The sequence below is a fragment of the Salvelinus fontinalis genome, chromosome 4, assembly GCF_029448725.1.
Source record: "Salvelinus fontinalis isolate EN_2023a chromosome 4, ASM2944872v1, whole genome shotgun sequence".
Lineage (NCBI taxonomy): Eukaryota > Metazoa > Chordata > Actinopteri > Salmoniformes > Salmonidae > Salvelinus > Salvelinus fontinalis.
In genome coordinates this window covers 17582095-17602851 of record NC_074668.1, presented here as the reverse complement: position 1 = coordinate 17602851, position 20757 = coordinate 17582095, and the positions used below count along the sequence as shown (strand labels likewise).

At 44.0% G+C, this 20757-nt stretch overlaps 1 protein-coding gene across 1 annotated transcript; it reads left to right on the top strand.

Annotated features, from left to right (window-relative positions):
- Positions 1–11559: 11559 nt before the first annotated feature.
- On the top strand, positions 11560–13940 carry LOC129852765 (C2 calcium-dependent domain-containing protein 4C). The gene is made up of 2 exons (XM_055918426.1): positions 11560–11776; positions 11971–13940. Exon 2 carries the CDS (start codon positions 12024–12026, stop codon positions 13308–13310), a length of 1287 nt encoding a protein of 428 aa, XP_055774401.1. The 5' UTR covers positions 11560–11776; positions 11971–12023; the 3' UTR covers positions 13311–13940.
- The last annotated feature ends 6817 nt before the right edge of the window (positions 13941–20757 follow it).

Below are 20757 nucleotides of genomic sequence, written 5' to 3'. Positions count from 1 at the left end.
CTTATTGTGGGAAGCTTGTGGAAGGATACCTGAAACGTTTGACCCAAGTTAAATAATTTTAAAGGCAATGCTACCAAATACTTATTGAGTGTATGTAAATTTCTGACCCGCTGGGAATGTGATGAAAGAAATAAAAGCTGAAATAAATCATTTTCTCTACTATTATTCTGACATTTCACATTCTTAAAATAAAGTGGTGATCCTAACTGACCTAAGACATGGATTTTTTACAAGGATTAAATGTCTTTAATTTTGAAAAACTAAGTTTAAATGTATTTGCCTAAGGTGTATGTAAACTTCTGACTTCAACTGTACATACTGTATAAATACAAAATATGTGGACACCCGTTCAAATTAGTGGATTCGGCTATTTCAGCCACACCCTTGCTGACAGGAGTATAAAATTGAGCACACAGCCATGCAATCTTCATAGACAAACATTGGAAGTAGAATAGCCTTACTTAAGAGCTCAGTGACTTTCCATGTGCCACAGTCATTGGATGCCAACTTTCCAACAAGTTAGTTTCTCAACTTTCTGCTTTGCTAGAGCTGCCCCGGTCAACCGTAAGAGCTGTTATTATGAAGTGGAAACATCTAGGAGCAACAACGGCTCAGCCACAAAGTGGTAGGCCACACAATTTCACAGAACATCAGCACAAGAACTGTTTGTTGGGAGCTTCATTGTTTCCAAGCAGCCGTACACAAGCCTAAGATCACCATGTGCAATGCCAAGCATCAGCTGGAGTGGTGCAAAGCTCGCCGCCATTGGAGTCTGGAGCAGTGGAAACGCGTTCTCTGGAGTTATGAATCACGCTTCACCATCTGGCAGTCCGAAGGACAAATCTGAGTTTGGCTGATGCCAGTGGAGAAAGCTACCTGCCCCAATGCATAGTGCCAACTGTAAAGTTTGGTGGAGGAGGAATAATGGTCTGGGGCTGTTTTTCATGGTTCGGGCAAGGCCCCTTAGTTTCAGTGAAGGGAAATCTTAACACTACAGCATACAATGACATTCTAGACGATTCTGTGCTTCCAACTTTGTGGCAACAGTTTGAGGAAGGCCCTTTCCTGTTTCAGCATGACAATAACCCAGTGCACAAAGTGAGGTCCATACAGAAATGGTTGGTCGAGATCAATGTGGAAGAACTTGACTGGCTTGCACAGAGCCCTGACCTCAACTCCATCGAACACATTTGGGATGAATTGGAACGCCGACTGCGAAACAGGCCTAATCGCCCAACATCAGTGCCCGACCTCACTAATGCTCTTGTGGCTGAATGGAAGCAAGTCCCTGCAGCAATGTTCCAACATCTAGTGGAAAGCCATACCAGAAGAGTGGATGCTGTTATAGTAGCAAAGTGGGGACCAACTCCATATTAATTTCCAAGATTTAGGAATGAGATGTTCGACGAGCAGGTGTCCACATACTTTATACTGTATGCCCTCTGTAATTATTGGGACAGTGAAGAATTTGTTCTTTTTAAATTAAACAATGACTATGAGGTTAAAGTGCAGACTGTTAGCTTTAATGTGAGGGTATTTTCATCCATATTGGGTTAACAATTTAGAAATTACAGCACTTTTGTACAAAGTCCACCCATTTTAGGGGAGCAACATTTTGAATGCTTAGCAGGACAGGACCATTGTCTAATTCACACACTTATGAAGAGAACATCCCTGGTCATCACTACTGCCTCTGATCTGGCGGAAACACTAAACACAAATGCTTCGTTTGTAAGTGTTGGCGCGTGCCTCTGGCTATCCGGAAAAAACAACAAGTAAATGATTCCTGCTGGTTTGCTTTATATAAGGGATTTTAAATTATTTAACTTCTTATGGCTACAAGCCCGAAGCCGGGCACAACATGACAACAGCCACTTCAAGTGCAGGGCGCGAAATTCAAAATATATTTTTTAGAAATATTTAACTTTCACACATTAACAAGTCCAATCAATCAATCAATCAAGTTTATTTTATATAGCCCTTCGTACATCAGCTAATATCTCGAAGTGCTGTACAGAAACCCAGCCTAAAACCCCAAACAGCAAGCAATGCAGGTGTAGAAGCACGGTGGCTAGGAAAAACTCCCTAGAAAGGCGAAACCTAGGAAGAAACCTAGAGAGGAACCAGGCTATGAGGGGTGGCCATTCCTCTTCTGGCTGTGCCGGGTGGAGATTATATATACAGCAAATGAAAGGTACACATCTTGTGAATCCAGCCAACATGTCAGATTTCTAAAATGTTTTACAGCGAAAACAGCACGTATATTTATGTTAGCTCACCACCAAATACAAAAAAGGACAGACATTTTTCACAGCACAGGTAGCATGCACAAAGCCAACCTAACTAACCAAGAACCAACCAAACTAACCAACAAACAACTTCATCAGATGACAGTCTTATAACATGTTATTCAATAAATCTACGTTTTGTTCGAAAAATTTGCATATTTCAGGTATAAATCATAGTTTACATTGCAGCTACAATCAGAAATTGCACCGAAAGCAGCCAGAATAATTACAGACACCAACGTCAAATACCTAAATACTCATCATAAAACATTTCTGAAAAATACATAGTGTACAGCAAATGAAAGACAAGCATCTTGTGAATCCAGGCAATATTTCCGATTTCTTAAGTGTTTTACAGCGAAAACCCAATATAGCGTTATATTAGCTTACCACAATAGCCAGAAACACAAGCCATTCCCCAGTAGCAAAAGTTAGCGATCGTAACAAACCAGCAAAAGATATATAATTTTTGACTAATCTTGATAAGCTTCATCAGATGACAGTCCTATAACATCAGGTTATACATACACTTATGTTTTGTTCAAAAATGTGCATATTTAAAGCTGAAATCAGTGGTTATACATTGTGCTAACGTAGCATCTTTTTCCCACAACGTCCGGATATTTTTCTGACACTTTTTCTGACACACATATTCTGACCAAATAACTATTCATAAACATAACTAAAAAATACATGTTGCATAGGAAATGATAGATACACTAGTTCTTAATGCAATCGCCGTGTTAGAATTCTAAAAATAACTTCATTACGATATGCAGTTTACGTTATGGCGAGAGAGTACCCAAAACCTGGCCGCAAACGACTAGTTCACATGTACGACAGATATATGAAATAACATCATAAAATGGGTCCTACTTTTACTGATCTTCCATCAGAATGTTGTACAAGGGGTCCTTTGTCCAGAACAATCGTTGTTTGATTTTAGAACGGCCTTTTTCCCTCTCGATTTAGCAAGCACACTTGCCAAGTGGCGCGAATCTCTCCATCGTCAACAAACTCAGAGAACAGAACACGGCAAAACTCCAGATTTTTTTTCAATAATCTGATTAAACTATATTGAAAAAACATACTTTACGATGATATTGTCACATGTATCAAATAAAATCAAAGCCGGAGATATTAGTCGTCCATAACGACAGCTTATCAGAAGGCAAAACCAGGTCCCTTCACGCGCTCTCCAGAAAACAGGAAACTGGTGGCACGTCATACAAAGAGCATTTATTCGAGCCCAGATCAAGTTACACACTCCATTTCTTCTCTCATTGCCTGTCGACATCTAGTGGAAGACGTATGAAGTGCATCTAAACTAATACATTTCAAGCACTTTAATAGGCAGGCCCTAGAAGAGAGCATCGATTTCAGATTTTCCACTTCCTGTCAGGAAGTTTGCTGCAAAAGGAGTTCTGTTTTACTCACAGATATAATTCAAACGGTTTTAGAAACTAGAGAGTGTTTTCTATCCAATAGTAATAATAATATGCATATTGTACGAGCAAGAATTGAGTACGAGGCCGTTTGAAATGGGCACCTTTTATCCGGCTACTCAATACTGTCCCTGCAGCCCAAACAGGTTAAACTTTTACTTTTGATCCTTAAGTATATTTAAAAACAAATACTTTTAGACTTTTACTCAAATAGTATTTTACTGGGTGACTTTCACTTTTACTTGAGTATGAAAATTGGGTACTTTTTCCATCCCTGCTTATATGTGTATTAAAGTACTAAAAAGTGGAAGTATTTGGTCCCACATTCAGAACACACTGACTACATCAAGCTTGTGACTCAACACATTTGTTGGAAGCATTTGCTGTATGTTTAGAGGTGTTTAGAAACATATTCGATTCGAATTCGTATTTACAATAACAGTGACTCCAAAATGCTATGAATATGGGACCAAATTCTTAACTTTTGACTACTTTAATACATATATAAGTGTTGGTATAAATTTGTCCCAATGAATTTGTCCCTTTCCTCCCCTAAAGCACTGGGACTATGTTCAAAAAGTGTTGTAATGTCTGAACGGTTCACCCGATATGAATGAAAATACCCTCAAATTAAAGCCGACAGTCAATACTTTAACCTCATAGTCATTGGTTAATTTCAAAAGAAGAAAAAATACTTCACTGTCCCAATAATTAAGGAGGGCACTGTATATTAACAGAACAAATCTAAAGGGGACACATGCCCCTGTGCCCCCTATGGGCATGATGCCTCTGTTTATATAGTATGTAATGTGTGCCTGTGCGATATGAATGTGTGATGTGCATAGGAACATGTCTCTGTGTGTAGTATGGGTTTGGGAGAGAGACGCACAAAGGGAAAGAGAAAGAAGGAAGAATCTGCATGTGTCAGTACTGTAGGGCAGTAAAGGGCCGTGAGACCTGGGTTTGAACTCTTAGATAAACCACAATGGATAAGTATGGCATAACTTGAGCAGGTATAATTCCCGAAGCTCTCATCAATCACATGATCCCTGAGGGTGTGTGTGTGTGTGTGTGTGCGTGCGTGTGTATGTTCGTATGTAAAGTATGAGTGAATGTGTGTTAGAAGATATAGGTACTCAAGAGAGACAGGATCTCACATTACAGGTAGGTGTAGATTTCTTAATCACAAGGATGACAATCTGTCTTCTGCAACCAACAGTTTGACATTGACATAGACATTAGGGTGCTTGCTTTCACATTACACTGTAGGTACACTTCCTATAACACAGGGCCCGTAATCATAAAGTGTCTCAGAGTAGGAGTGCTGTTCTAGGATCAGTTTTGTCTTTAAGAATATAATCAATCGACAGCGGGGACCTGGTCTTAGATCAACCCTCCTACTGTTAGAAGCTTTATGAATATGGACCCAGGTTCTAGCTACTACACACTGTTCTCTCTCTCTCTCTCTCTCTCTCTCCTTAGTGTTAATTGCGGCTGTGGCAGTGGTGAAAGGAAAGGTCCTCCACTGACTCCCTGATCATTTATCTCTCCATTAGAGGAAGCACTTGGGTTTTTATTGGCACAATAAAATATATCTTAACTCCCACAAAAAGTCACCTGACCCCTGAGATCGTGGGGGCCCCGACTCCCTCTGCATATTCATCATCTCACTCGGAGCGTGAGGGGACACGGGCATGTTGTTCCTCCCAATCACTTAATTAATGTTGTCTTTAATTAGGCAAAGAAGGGGAACTAATCGCACAGACAAAGACCCTGGCGCGTAGTGTGTGTGTGTGTGTGTGTGTGTGTGAGTGTGTGTGTGTGTGTGTGTGTGTGTGTGTGTGTGTGTGCGTGCGGGCGGGTGCGTGCGTGTGTGCGTGTGTGTGTGTGTCAAGGCATGTTCTCTCTCCGGGCTATTGGCCCAGTGTCGTCTGGGTTTGGCCAGTGTAGGCCGTCATTGTAAATAAGAATGTGTTCTTAACTGACTTGCCTAGTTATGTGTGTATTTTAAACTCTGTAATGGTGTCACTTTGTTATTTATTGTCTGACTGTTAATTTTACAACATAATAAACGTGACAAATTGTTGCCGTGCTATAATAGACCCATGGAAAGACCCATGAAAGATACTTAAGATACGAGACACTGTGCATTTCTTCTTTGATATTTATCCATTGAAAAAATAAATGTTCAAAACCCCCAAATAAAGCCCTATACAAACATGTTGGAAGAAAAATCTAAGTAAAATCACCCTGGATCTAGCCATATTGGCATCCAAGGTTAAATTCAGTCTGCTTACACCCTCTAGTGGCCATTAGGATTCACGTTTTCATGGACAAAATCTTTCAAATCAATGCTGCATTTTTTTTTTAATTAACATTTATTTAACTAGACAAGTCAGTTAAGAACAAATTCTTATTTACAATGACAACATACCAGAGAACAGTGAGTTAACTACCTTGTTCAAGGGCAGAACAACAGATTTTTACCTTGTCAGCTCAGGGATTTGATCCAGCAACCTTTTGGTTACTGTCTCAATGTTCTAACCACTGGGCTCTACCTGCCACCCCAAATATAGAACAGGTGTAGACCTTACAATGAAATGCTTACCTACAAGCCTTTAACCAACAATGCATTTTTAAGAAAAAAAAGAAGAAAAAAAAAGTCACAATACTTTGGGAGGGGGGGCACACTGAGTCAGGTTGGAGTGGCTGAGTCAGGTTGGCTGAGTCAGGTTGGAGACCTGAGCCAACTCCCCGTGCTTACCGTTGCGAGCGTAGTACTGGTCAGGCACCGTGTTATGCGGTGGAGCGCATGGTGTCTCCAGTACACGTTCATAGCCCGGTGCGCTACATTCCATCTCCCCGCATCTGCCGGGCTAGGGTGAGCATCCAGCCAGGAAGGGTTGTGCCAGCCCTGCTCTCCAGACCCCCAGTGCGCCTCCTCGGCCCAGTATATCCTGCGCCGGCTCTGCGCACTGTGTCTCCGGTACGTCTGCACAGCGCAGTCTCTATTTTGGTTTGTTGAGGGTGTGAGTTGGGGTGGGTATTCTGTTCTATTATTTGTATTTCTATGTTTTGGCCGGGTAGGGTTCTCAATCAGGGACAGCTGTCTATCGTTGTCTCTGATAGAGAACCATACTTAGGTAGCCCTTTTTCCCATCTGTCTTTGTGGGAAGTTGACTTTGTTTATGGCACATAGCCTTCAGCTTCACGGTTTGTTTTGTAGTGTTTATTGGTTTGTCGGCGTATTCACTTAAATAAAGGAATATGTACGCTCATCACGCTGTGCTTTGGTCCAGTTCTTTAGACGGCCGTGACAAGCACACATCAGCAACACATCTGGTGCTGTGATTGTGTGCATCCCTAACCTGAGAAAAGTAATCACTTAGATATCTGGGCGCAGGACCATAAATACTCCTGTAAACCAAACCTAGTCTAATCTGGGACACCCTAGCCTCAACAGGCAGCCAATTGAGTTCCTGAAAGCAGCTCCTGCCTATGTGAGTACATGGACTCACCTTCAATACTACCCTGATCAGCTTCCTCTGGGCTATCTGGAGCTTCCCCTTCATAAGTTTAGATAAGCCCCCAAACCAGGAAGTACTAGCATAGTCAAAATGGCATTTAATGAGGGCAGTAGCTAGCACTTTCATGGAGTCCTTTTCAAGCAGCTTGGACTTTCTAGCCAGAAACTTAGTCGTGGCATTAACCTTCCCTAGCACCTTATTGGCCATGCTCACACCTCCCAAGCTTCCATCAAGGATACATCCCAAGTAGCTAACAGAGGTTTAGTAGTCAGCACCTCGCCCCCTAATTCCACAATGATATCAGAGGACCTACTCAATTTAGGTCTGGATCCAAAAATAATTGCTTCAGTTTTCCCTAAGTGCAGAGATAGCTTATTATCTCCAAGCCATTTGCTATTGTTAGTAAGCTTTGTGCTAAGTATGCTCTCCAACATAGTTTTACTTTTGTGAGACACCAAAAGTGTAGAGTCATCTGCATAAAGAAATAGACGGCAAAAACAAGCATCTTTCATATCGTTAATATTGTAATGGCTGTCTAATTCCTCCTCCTCGGATGAGGAGAAGGAGTAAGGGTCGGACAAAAATGCAGCGTTGTATGCAGACATGATGAATAATTTATTAAGGAAAAAATGAATACGGAAAACACTCGGAAAATACAAAACAACAAAACGAACATAGACAGACCTGAACTAGAGAACTTACATATACACGAAGAACGCACGAACAGGTACAGACTACACAAACGAACGAACAAACGAAACAGTCCCGTGTGGTGCACAGACACAAACACGGAAGACAATCACCCCCCAACAAACAGTGAGAACAGCCTACCTTAATATGGTTCTCAATCAGAGGAAACGTCAAACACCTGCCTCTAATTGAGAACCATATCAGGCAACACAATAAACCCAACATAGAAACACAATACATAGAATGCCCACCCCAACTCACGCCATGACCAACTAAACACATACAAAAACAAGAGAAAACAGGTCAGGAACGTGACAATATACAATAAAAACAGCAGAGGCCCATACACGCTCCCCTGCGGAACGCCACAACTCGTTGGTTTTGCCCGAGACAGTGAACCATTAACCTCTACTACTTTCTCACTTTCTGATATATAGGACTTTACCCAGCCTAGAGGGATACTGCTTAACCTCAGTGCCACCAGTTTAGAGATTAGGAGATAGAGGTTAACTGTATCAAAGGCCTTCTGTAGGTCAAGCTGTACCATTCCACACAGATTTCCCTCATCAATCTCTTTCCTGATGAAGTCAGTCAAGTAAAGTAGACATGAATCAGTGGAGTATGTTTTTCTATAACCCGACTGAAAATCATACATTAGACCCTGTTTGTTAACATATTCATACATTTGCTCATGTACAAGGATAGATACAGGATTATAATTCCCAGGGTCAGACTTTATCCCCTTCTTATACAGAGGTATAACTTTAGCTTGTTTCATGTCCCTGGAAAAGGTACCTTTTTTCAAGAGAGAGATTAACAATTTGTGTAATACAAGGGCCAATTTGCTCAGCAGAATCTATAAGAAGCCTTGCAGGAATATTATCCAGGCCTGTGGCTTTGGAGCATTTAAGCTCTGCCAGCATACTGACTATTTTGGCTGTTGCTACCTTTGCAAAAGTAAAAGAGTAGAAGTTGTTTAGAAGCCTCTTGGACCGAGACTTGGCGCTCCGATACCGCTTGCCGTGTGGTAGCAGAGAGAACAGTCTATGACTAGGGTGGCTGGAGTCTTTGACAATATTTAAGGCCTTCCTCTGACACCGCCTGGTATAGAGGTCCTGGAAGCTTGGCCACAGTGACGTACTGGGCCGTACGCACTACCCTCTGTAGTGCCTTGTGGTCGGAGGCCGAGCAGTTGCCATACCATGCAGTGACGCAACCAGTGAGGATGCTCTCAATGGTGCAGCTGTAGAACCTTTTGATGATGTGAGGACCAAAGCCAAATCTTTTCAGTCTCTTGAAGGGGAATAGGTTTTGTTGTGCCCTCTTCACGACTGTCTTGGTGTGCTTGGTCCATGTTAGTTTGTTGGTGATGTGGACACCAAGGAACTTGAAACTCTCAATCTGCTTCACTACAGCCCCATCGATGAGAATGGGGGCGTGCTCGGTCCTCCTTTTCCTGTAGTCCACAATCATTCCTTTGTCTTGATCACATTGAGGGAGAGGTTGTTGTCCTGGCACCACACAGCCAGGTCTCTGACCTCCTCCCTATAGGCTGTCTCATCGTTGTCAGTGATCAGGCCTACCACTGTTGTGTCATCGGCAAACTTAATGATGGTGTTGGAGTCGTGCCTGGCCATGCAGTCATGAGTGAACAGGGAGTACAGGAGGGGATTGAGCATGCACCCCTGAGGGGCCCCCGTGTTGAGTTTCAGCGTGGCGGATATGTTGTTACCTACCCTTACCACCTGCGGGCGGCCCGTCAGGAAGTCCAGGATCCAGTTGCAGAGGGGAGTGTTTAGTCCCAGGGTCTTAGCTTCATAATGAGCTTTGAGGGAACTATGGTGTTGAACACTGAGCTGTAGTTCCAATCCCAAAGCAACCTCTAAAACCCTACCTACCAGAGGGCTATCACTTTGTACTGCTGTCATTGGGCTGCACTGTAAATAAAACCTATATTTGCGCCACCTATTTATTCTCTGGTTGATTCTGTGTGCTCAAACACTCCTAATTAGACTGTGGGATCCCACTATATCTTAAAATACTGTAACGGAAGGCTATAAGCAACATGCCATATTGCTTAAAGGGATAGTTTGGGATTTTGGCAATGTAACCCTTTATCTACTTCCCCAGAGTCAGATGAACTCGTGGATACCATTTTTATGTCTGGGTCCAGTATGAAGGAAGTTATAGATAGGTAGCTTCACGAGCCAATGCTAACTGTTTACAATTGGCTCATTCATCCCCCTCCTCTCCCCTGTAACTATTCCCCAGGTCGTTGCTGCAAATGAGAATGTGTTCTCAGTCAACTTACCTGGTAAAATAACGGTAAATAAAATAAATAAATAATAAATAACTAGAGCTAGCGCAATGACTGGGAGTCTATATTGCGCTAACGCTAGTTACCATTTGGGCTAACGCTAGTTGGCCACTTCCTTCAAACTGAACACATAGACATAAAAATGGTATCCACGAGTTCATATGACTCTGGGGAAGTAGATACATCTTGATCTATCCCTGTTAATATATACACCTAACCTCTTTAGATCCTATCCCATGACATACTCTGTTTCAGTCGTCCCATCATTTCATGTGAAGATGAAAGGAAGAAACAAGGAGACAGGCCCACTAGGACTATTCATATGCAGCCGCAGTATAAAAGGAGACAAGCCCACTAGGACTATCCATATGCAGCCACAGTATACAAGGAGACAAGCCCACTAGGACTATCCATATGCAGCCACAGTATACAAGGAGACAAGCCCACTAGGACTATCCATATGCAGCCACAGTATACAAGGAGACAAGCCCACTAGGACTATCCATATGCAGCTGCAGTATAAAAGGAGACAAGCCCACTAGGACTATTCATATGCAGCTGCAGTATAAAAGGAGACAAGCCCACTAGGACTATTCATATGCAGCTGCAGTGTACAAGGAGACAAGCCCACTTGGACTATCCATATGCAGCCGCAGTATCAAGCCTGCCTGACACAAAGAACATGAGAGCTACTGGCCTATATGTCACTAGGTGTCACTATTTGAACGGCCTGATACTACAATGGGCCAGGGCTGCCTTTCTCCCTCTACAGGACAGTATGTACAGAGGCTACAGTGGTGGCAGAGGGTCGGCAGAGGGGCGGAGGGAGGTACGGGGTGTACTGAGTGTTAAGGTCAGTCTTTGAGGTGGTGTGTGTGTAGGCCAGGTGAGCTACTGTCTTTGAAGGTCTTTAATGTAGACGTCAGTTAGAGAGAAGAGCATAGTGACAGTGATGCTATTTTTAGAGAGCAGAGGTTTGAAACTATGTAATATGGCACACATTGCACATTCCATTGCCTTGGTCAAATCAATCCTGTAGCTATGGTCACATCCTGCAGTCCCCCCTTTACCTCACCATCACAGAAGTCTATTTGACCTTTTGGAGGTGTTTTCTGTTTTTTCCTCAATTGCTTGAATACTGTGAATAAAACTGTGTGTGTGTGTGTGTGTGTGTGTGTGTGTATGCGTGTGTGTGTGTGTAAATCGTTTCCTGTAGACTAGTGACGCAGAGAGTGACATTAGCCTTTAAAAACACCTCTCCTCTGCCTCTCTATCACTCATACACACACTCCCATTCATGGAACACAGCACGGAACACTCCCTCCAAGAATGCTTCTAACGGATTCCTACCCAAAACCTCATACAATTAAAACCAGTTAGCGCTGTGTGGCCACTAACTTCCAGGAAGGGAACTGTTGGCTTCAGTTGTGGCTGTTTCTTCCAGGTGTAGATCAGTTGTTTGTTGAAAAAGTGCATACCTTCAAACTTACAAATCTTTGGACTACAAAGGTGAGAAAACATTCATGGTACTCTCTTGATGTCAGAAGTGTATTCTTGCAATGAAACTTGTGTTATTATGGATAGGCTACACTACATATACTGCGCTATACATGATTTTAGCTTGAGTCGATACACTACATCATGACTTTAGATTTTAGAATGTTCATGAGAATAGTATTCCGATACCCATTTTGTTTTAACAGGGATAACTAACCAGGACAGCTTGGTCAAGAGTGAACACCTGCTAGCCAGCAGAATGTGGTTCCTGGGAAAGATCCGAGAGAGCATGGAGAACATTCCCCTAGAGCTTGGACGCTACGTGGGAAAGAGTGAGGAGGAGGATCTCTCAGCCAATGCCAGTCTCTCCAACAAGTTGCACAGTAACATTCTGACTCCGGACAAAATCCCGGAGTTCTGCTTGCCCCCTCGGCTGTGCAGGAGCCTAGTGGCAGCTGAACCCCACACTGTGAGTCAGAGGCTCACCAGTCGAGACTGTGGTGCAGTTGATTTCTCTAAGACTCCGCAAGCTAAACAGGTTGAGGAAATGAAGTTGACAAAAGTCAGTGGGGTGGCCTGGAGGGGTAAGAAACCACTGCCATTCTCCGCAGAGGGCTACGGTTTGGCGGGGATGTATGAGAGTCCAAACACACGGAGGAAAGAGTCACTGTTTCACTCCGAGAGCACTGGCTACACACTGGACAGGACCCTACCCAGGCCCACCACAAGGGTGGCGATAGAGCGAAACCAGTGTAAAGCACCCCCCATCCAATTGGGGCTTGAATTTGGGCTCTCCTGTAAGAGCCTGTCGGAGTCAGGCAGCACAGAAAGCGATACACCCTCCTCAAATGACTCCTCCCCTTTGGGCTCTCCCCTGCTCAGCCGCTCTTGCTCTGGCCTCTCACTCTCTATCATTGCTGCCTGGGCGGAGGGTCACCCAGGTCTGCAGTCTGCCTCTGCCTTCAGTGGCACTTTGGGACTGGAAGGAGCCTCCCCATGCTCTGCGGTTAACCCCAGAGGACGGAGGGGGGCGATCTCACCCATTCCCTCCAACTCCCTTATCGAGCCCTGCTCCAGTCCTCCCTTCGTTGTCAACTCCCTGGCGCCCCCTGTCCTGTTCCCGCTGGACGTGCTCCACTGCCAGGAGCGGATGCAGAGAGAACATGTCCTCCCACTGCCGGAGGGCCGCGGCAGAGTCCGCCTCTCAGCCGAGCACACATTGTCGCCTTCTCTTCTGTCCATGGTAGTGCGAGTGAGGGTGGTGTCCGTGGAGGGTCTGAGGGATGAAGGGGACCCCAGAGCCCTCCACTGCTGCCTCAGCCTGAGCTTAAGCCCAGGGAAGCTCCAGAGACAGGACAGCGCCACAATCAGGAACTGCAGGAGCCCCGTGTTCAATGAGGACTTTTTCTTCACTGAGCTGAGCCTGGACAGCCTGGGTGGCTTACGGCTCCAACTGAAGGTGTTAGACAAGGCCTCTGGGCTCAGACGGGGAACGGTGCTTGGGATCATCATAACCGAACCCCTGGCCCAGCTACTGCCCCTGTGACCAGGGAGGAAATAGCTTCTGCTTCAGCCAACCTCTCTATGTGTTATTGTTATGCCTAGGGCCAGGACTTTTTCCTGACTATGTCACCTGACCAGGGAAAACACCTAGTACTTGTTGTGGTTATATAGTGTACATAGCCTAATAATCTCCAACCCCTCTGCTCTAGCATAATTAGCTTTAGCTACAAGCCAGTAAGTCCTATCCAGGTCCCTAGCCATGCATAATTATTAATCGTGGGAAATGCGCTCTACAAATTACATTTGATTATTATTATTATTATATTATTATTATTATTATAATGCTATCTGTCTTTGTTGTTCCGGTATGCTTCACTTATGTGAATAGTGAGAGCTATGTGAATCTTTAGAGACATAGTATTTGGATTTACCAAGCAAATGTTGTCTGCAAAACTGTGCAAAGCAAATCGTGACAGATCATAGAATGTTTTATGGAGCATAGTTTGTTTGACTGTTGTTCTGTGGTTCACTGCACCATTAGGCTACTAATCACTCAAAGGCATTACTTTCCACATTCTTACAATGTGTACATTGTGTGGGCATTTAAAACTTTTCAACCTTGTTGGAAGGGCTTGACAGTCTGACAGATAGTCATTGACCAGGCAGGCAGAGGGCTGGGATGTTATCTTCTACTTTGTAAACCTAACCGTTTATAAATAAATAAATATAAAACATATAATAATACTGGAACTGTGCCATTCATTGACAGCAAAATAAGGCTGTCTCTCTTTTTCTACATTTTGTTACGTTTGGTCCAATGACATCAGTCTCTCCATCAATTCAGTGTTCTATTGGAGAAAAATATACAAAAGAAAAAGAACATGTCAGTGTTCTGGTCAGTGCATATCAGAATAGGAAAAGCATATGAAAATGTGAAAACAAAAGTGTGTTGTACTTACTAAGATGGCGCCAACAGAGATGGTCGCCTTGTTTCAGGTCCTTAGGAAACTATGCAGTAATTCGTTTTTTAAAATGTATTATTTCTTACATTGTTAGCCCAGAAAATCTCAAGTGTTATTACATACAGCCGGGAAGAACTATAGGATATAAAAGCGATGTCAACTTACCAACATTACGACCAGGAATACAACTTTCCCGAAGCGGATCCTTGGTTCGGACCTCCACCCTGGACATGGGATCTAATCCCAGAGGCCGACCCAAAACAACGCGGTCGCCGCAGGAGAGGCAGACGGAGCGGCCTACTGGTCAGACTTAGAAGGCGAGCAGACCATCCACTGCTTCAGAGCATATTACTCGCCAATATCCAATCTCTAGACAATAAAGTGGACGAAATTAGGGCACGAGCTGACTTCCAGAGAGACATCAGAGATTGTAACATTCTCTGTTTCACGGAAACATGGCTCACTCGGGATATGTTGTCAGAGTCAGTACAGCCACCTGGTTTCTTCATGCATCGAGCTGACAGAAACGAACATCGCTCTGGTATAAAGAAGGGCGAGGGTGTACGCCTTATGATTAACGACTCATGGTGTAATCATAATAACATACAGGAGCTCAAGTCCTTTTGTTCACCTGACCTATAATTCCTTACAATCAAATGCCGACCGCATTATCTCCCAAAAGAATTCTCTTCGATTATAGTCAGAGCCGTGTATACCCCCCGTTCCTCCCCCGAGCAGATACCTCGATGGCCCTGAAGGAACTTCACTGGACTCTATGTAAACTGGAAACCATATATCCTGAGGCTGCATTTATTGTTGCTGGGGATTTTAACAAAGCTAATCTGAGAACAAGGCTTCCTAAATTCTGTTAGCATATCGAATGCGCAACATAAGCTGGTAGCATTCTGGACCATTGCTACTCTAACTTCCGCGATGCATACAAAGCCCTCCCCCGCCCTCCTTTCGGCAAATCTGACCATAACTCCATTTTGTTGCTATAGGCAGAAGCTAAAACAGGAAATGCCCGTGCTCAGGTCTATCCAACGCTGGTCTGACCAATCGGATTCCACGCTTCAAGATTGCTTCGATCACAAGGACTGGGATTTGTTCCGGGTAGCCTCAGACAATAACATTGACGTACACGCTGACTCGGTGAGCGAGTTTATTAGCAAGTGCATTGGAGCTGTTGTACCCACTGTGACTATTAAAACATTCCATAACCAGAAACCGTGGATTGATGGCAGCATGTGCGCAAAACTTAAAGCACGAACCAATGCTTTTAATCATGGCAAGGCGACTGGAAACATGACCGAATACAAACAATGTAGTTATTCCCTCCGTAAGGCAATCAAACAAGCAAAGCGTCAGTATAGAAACAAGGTAGAGTCGTAATTCAACGGCTCAAAGACAAGACGTATGTGGCAGGGTCTACAGTCGATCATGGATTACAAAATGAAAAACAGCCCCGTCGCGGATATCGACGTCTTACTCCCAGACAAATTAAACAACTTCTTAGCTCGCTTTGAGGACAATACAGTGCCACGGACACGGCCCACTACCAAAGCCTGTGGGCTCTCCTTCTCCTTGGCCAATGTGAGTAAAACATTTAAACGTGTTAACCCTCGCAAGGCTGCAGGCCCAGACGGCATCCCTAGCCGCTTCCTCAGAGCATGTGCAGACCAGCTGGCTGGTGTGTTTACGGACATATTCAATCAATCCCTATCCCAGTCTGCTGTCCCCACATGCTTCAAGATGGCCACCATTGTTCCTGTTCCCAAGAAACCTAAGGTAACTGAACTAAATGACTATCGCCCCGTAGCACTCACTTCTGTCATCATGAAGCGCTTTGTGAGACTAGTCAAGGATCATATCACCTACATACCTGATACCCTAGACCCACTCCAATTTTCTTACCGCCCCAATAGGTCCACAGACGACGCAATCGCCATCACACTGCACACTACTCTATCCCATCTGGACAAGAGGAATACCTATCTAAGAATGCTGTTCATTGACTACAGATCAGCATTTAACACCATTGTACCCTCCAAACTCGTCATTAAGCTCGAGACCCTGGGTCTCAACCCTGCCCTGTGCAACTGGTTCCTGGACTTTCTGACAGACCGCCCCCAGGTGGTGATAGTAGCAAACAACATCTCCACTGACCCTCAACATTGGGGTCCCACAAGGGTGCGTTCTCGGCCCTCTCCTATACTCCCTGTTCAACCATGACTGCGTGGCCATGAACGCCTCCAACTCAATAATCAAGTATACAGACGACACTACAGTGGTAGGCTTAATTACCAACAATGACGAGATGGCCTACAGGGAGGAGGTGAGGGCCCTCGGAGTGTGGTGTCAGGAAAATAACCTCTCACTCAACTTCAACAAAACAAAGAAGATGATCGTGACATGGGCACTGGGAAAGCCGGCTGGGGGTAAACTCCTGAGCCTGACGATCCGGCTGAGGCATGAACGTCTGTCGATCCCGCTGCGGCGTGGAATCCCGATGATCCGGCGGAGCATGACGTGGGATGGGAACCTGTTGAGCCAACCGAGGCAAGGAAACCTCTCGAGCTAGCTAGGACGTGGAATCCCTACGAGCTGGCTTAGGCACCCCTGGTTCCATCGGCGGCGGTATCCAAGCCCGACGTCACCAACAAAACAAGAAAACTCATGGGCCGGCTGGGCGAACAAGACCTGACGATCCGGCTGAGGCCCGACATGGGATGGGCGCCTTGCGAGCCAACCGGGGCAAGGAAACCTCTCGATCCAGCTAGGGCGTGGAAGCCCGACGAGCTGGCTAGGCAGCCCCGGTTCTATTGGTGGCGACCCAGGACCGACGTCACCACCAACCGGAATGCCAGTACTCCCCGATGCTTCATGTGATGGCTGCTGCATTCTGTAAGGACCGACGCCGGACAGGAGAAGCAGGTATGGGGAGTCAGACATTTATTCGGGAACAGACATAGACCAAGACAGGAACAGCATCAGCACACAGGTAACATGGACATATGACAAACAATGCAGCAGCGGGAAACAGAGCTGGGGAACTGCCAAATATAGGGGAGGTAATAAACAGGTGATTGAGTGAGTCCAGATGAGTCCAATATCGCTGAAGCGCGTGACGAAGGAAGGCAGGTGTGCGTAAGTGATGGTGGCAGGAGTGCGTAATGCGGTGCAGCCTGACACCCTTGAACGCCAGGGGGGGAAGAGCGGGAGCAGGCGTGACAGGCCATCAGACTGTTAAACAGCCATCACTAACATAGAGAGGCTGCTGCCAACATACAGACTCAAATCTCTGGCCACTTTAAGAAGTTGATTTAATTAAGGTATCACTAGTCACTTTAAATAACGCCACTTTATTAATGTTTACATATCCTACATTACTCATCTCATATGCATATACTATATTCTATACCATCTACTGCATCTTGCCTATGCCGCACGGCCATTGCTCATCCATATATTTATATGTACATATTCTTATTCATCTCTTTACATTTGTGTGTATAAGGTAGTCGTTGTGAATTTGTTAGATTACTTGTTAGATATTACTGCATTGTCGGAACTAGAATCATAAGCATTTCACTACACTCACATTAACATCTGCTAACCATGTGTATGTGACCAATAAAATGTGATTTGATTTGAATTGTTGATAAATCAATTAATTTTAACTAACTGCAATCCAGTGGCAGAGTGGAATCAACACTTCTCCCTCACGGCCCCTCTGTATCCATCTAACCCATGGAAATCGATCTCCCACCAGGCCTTATAGCCATCTATTGTTGACTGTGTTGAACCATGTATGTGTGGTGATGGCTGTTGAAACTGGCTGGTAGTAGTACTTTACCACACAAGCACCAAGCACCAAGGAAACTGTAAATTCCACATACTTCCATGAACACAGGGATCTCTTCTGAATAGACAGTGTAAATGGCAAGATAGTCTTCTACATTGTATTACACGTTGTTCACTGCAATGGACTTTGTCTTGGTGACATATTTTGCTCTGATGGCTTCTCCGAATCTGGCACTTAATACTGCATGGTCAGAGTTTGGAAGAGCATGCAGTGGGACGTCTCGTGTCCTTACAGTGTGTTGTTTTGTTGCCAAGGCAGTTGTTGGTTTGCTCCCAGCATGGTCCGAGCTGATGTCTTTTAGGCTGGGTCTTCGTTATATTTTTGAAGTTTCCCACAACTGCTGAGAGCCTCTTGAAATATTGGTGTTTCGCTTCAAATCGCATTGTGGATCAAAGGTCCATAGGCAAGTAGCAGGCTAGGGTAGTGGACGAGGTAGTGCATCTTTGGGATGGTCTTCCCTGGAAACAGTTCCTGTAAGAGAGCTTGAAATTCAGGGATTTTTTCTGCCGTATATGGGATCCAGGATCTTCTTAAAACTTGGGTCAAGATTATGTTGGATATCTCTCGAAGCAGGAGGCAGAGATCCTAAGCACTGCCATTTTGTATTTGACTACCAATCATTTGGGGGAGTAAACGGAAAAGTGTACATTTTTCTGATGCACTTCCGGATAGATGGCCATTCTTCCTTAGGGTTCTCTCGGATAGTGGCACAGGTTTAGAAGACATCTTATTTGCCATAAAACAAGTTCTTAATCTCATAGTTGATCTGGGCCAAAGTAATTTGCCTCTCTTGAACCAGTTGTTGCAGCACTATTCTGAGCACTGTGGGTATGCCCTCATGAAGGTAATTTTATTTGACCTTGATTTAATTAGGCAAGTCAGTTAATTAAGAACAAAATGTAATTTTCAATGACGGCCTAGGGCAGAAAGACAGATTTTTACCTGGTCAGCTCAGGGATTCGATCTGGCAACCTTTCGGTCACTAGTCCAATGCTCTAACCACTTGGCTACCTGCCGTCTGGTGGCATACTTAACTTCTGATGGAAACAGATAGGTAATTGGAGATGGCACATGATTCAGCTGAGAGAAGTAACAGGCTTTTTTGATGCCATACATCGATGCATTGTCTGGATTTTCTTCCACAGCCTGCAAATGGTACTTGTATACTGAACAAAAGTATAAACACAACATGCAACAATTTCAAAGATTTTACTGAGTTACAATTCATATAAGGAATTTTAATTAATTAATTAGGCCTTAATCTATGGATTTCACATGACTAGGCAGGGGTGCAGCCATGGGTGAGCCACTTGGCAGTCAGGCCCTCCCACTGGTGAGCCAGGCCCAGCCAATCAGAATGAGTTTTTCCCCACAAAAGGGCTTTATTACAGAAAGCAATATTCAGAACCCTCCCCCGCACCCCTTCAGATGATCCCGCAGGTGAAGAAGCGTGGAGGTCCTGGGCTGGCATGGTTACACGTGGTTTGTGGTTGTGAGACTGGATGGATGTACTGCAAAATTCTTTCAAATGACGTTAGAGGCAGCATATGGTAAAGAAATTAACATTAAATTATCTGGCAACAGCTCTGGTGGACATTCCTGCAGTCAGCATGCCAAATGCACGCTCCCTCAAAACTTGAGACATCTGTGTCCCCAGCACAAGGTGCACCTGTGTAATGATCATACTGTTTAATCAGCTTCTTGATATGCCACACCTGTCAGGTGGATGGATTATCTTGGCAAAGGAGAAATGCTCACTAACATCCCTAAAGTTAGCATGCCAAATACACGCTCCCTCAAAACTTGAGACATCTGAAGCATTGTGTTGTGTGACAAAACTGCACATTTTAGAGTTGCCTTTTATTGTCCCCAGCACAAGGTGCACCTGTGTAATGACAATGTGTAATGATCATGCTGTTTAATCAGCTTCTTGATATGCCACACCTGTCAGGTGGATGGATTATCTTGGCAAAGGAGAAATGCTCACTAACACAGATGAAAACAAAGAAAAATAAGCTTTTTGAGGAAATGGAAAAATCTTGTGATTTTTATTTCAGCTCATGAAACACGGGACCAACACTTTACAACAACACTTTACAACTTTACGTTTGCATGGGAAGAGACTGTCACAGGCAAACATGTTCACAGACCCAACAACATTATATAGTAATCCCTTATCATGAAGAAAAGCAAATGAGCTAATAATAATATACAAAGTAAGCAAAAGAATGAAATAATTCCAACTTTGCCTAAAATAATGACTAAGATACTAATATGATAGACTATGGCAAAAGAGAATGATGAGCGTATCATTTTATTTTATGTAACCTTTTTTAACTAGGCAAGTCAGTTAAGAACAAATACTAATTTACAATGACGGCCTACCAAAAGGTAAAAGAAGGCCTCATGCGGGGACGGGGGCTGGGATTCAAAATAAAAAAATAAAATCAAAATATAGGAGAAAACACACATTATGACAAGAGAGAGAACACAACACTACATAAAGAGAGACTTAAGACAACAACATAGCATGGCAGAAACACATGAAAACAGAGCAATGTAGCAACACAACATGACAACAACATGGTAGCAACACAACATGGCAGAAGCACAAAACATGGTACGAACATTATTGGGCACATACAACAGCACAAAGGGCAAGA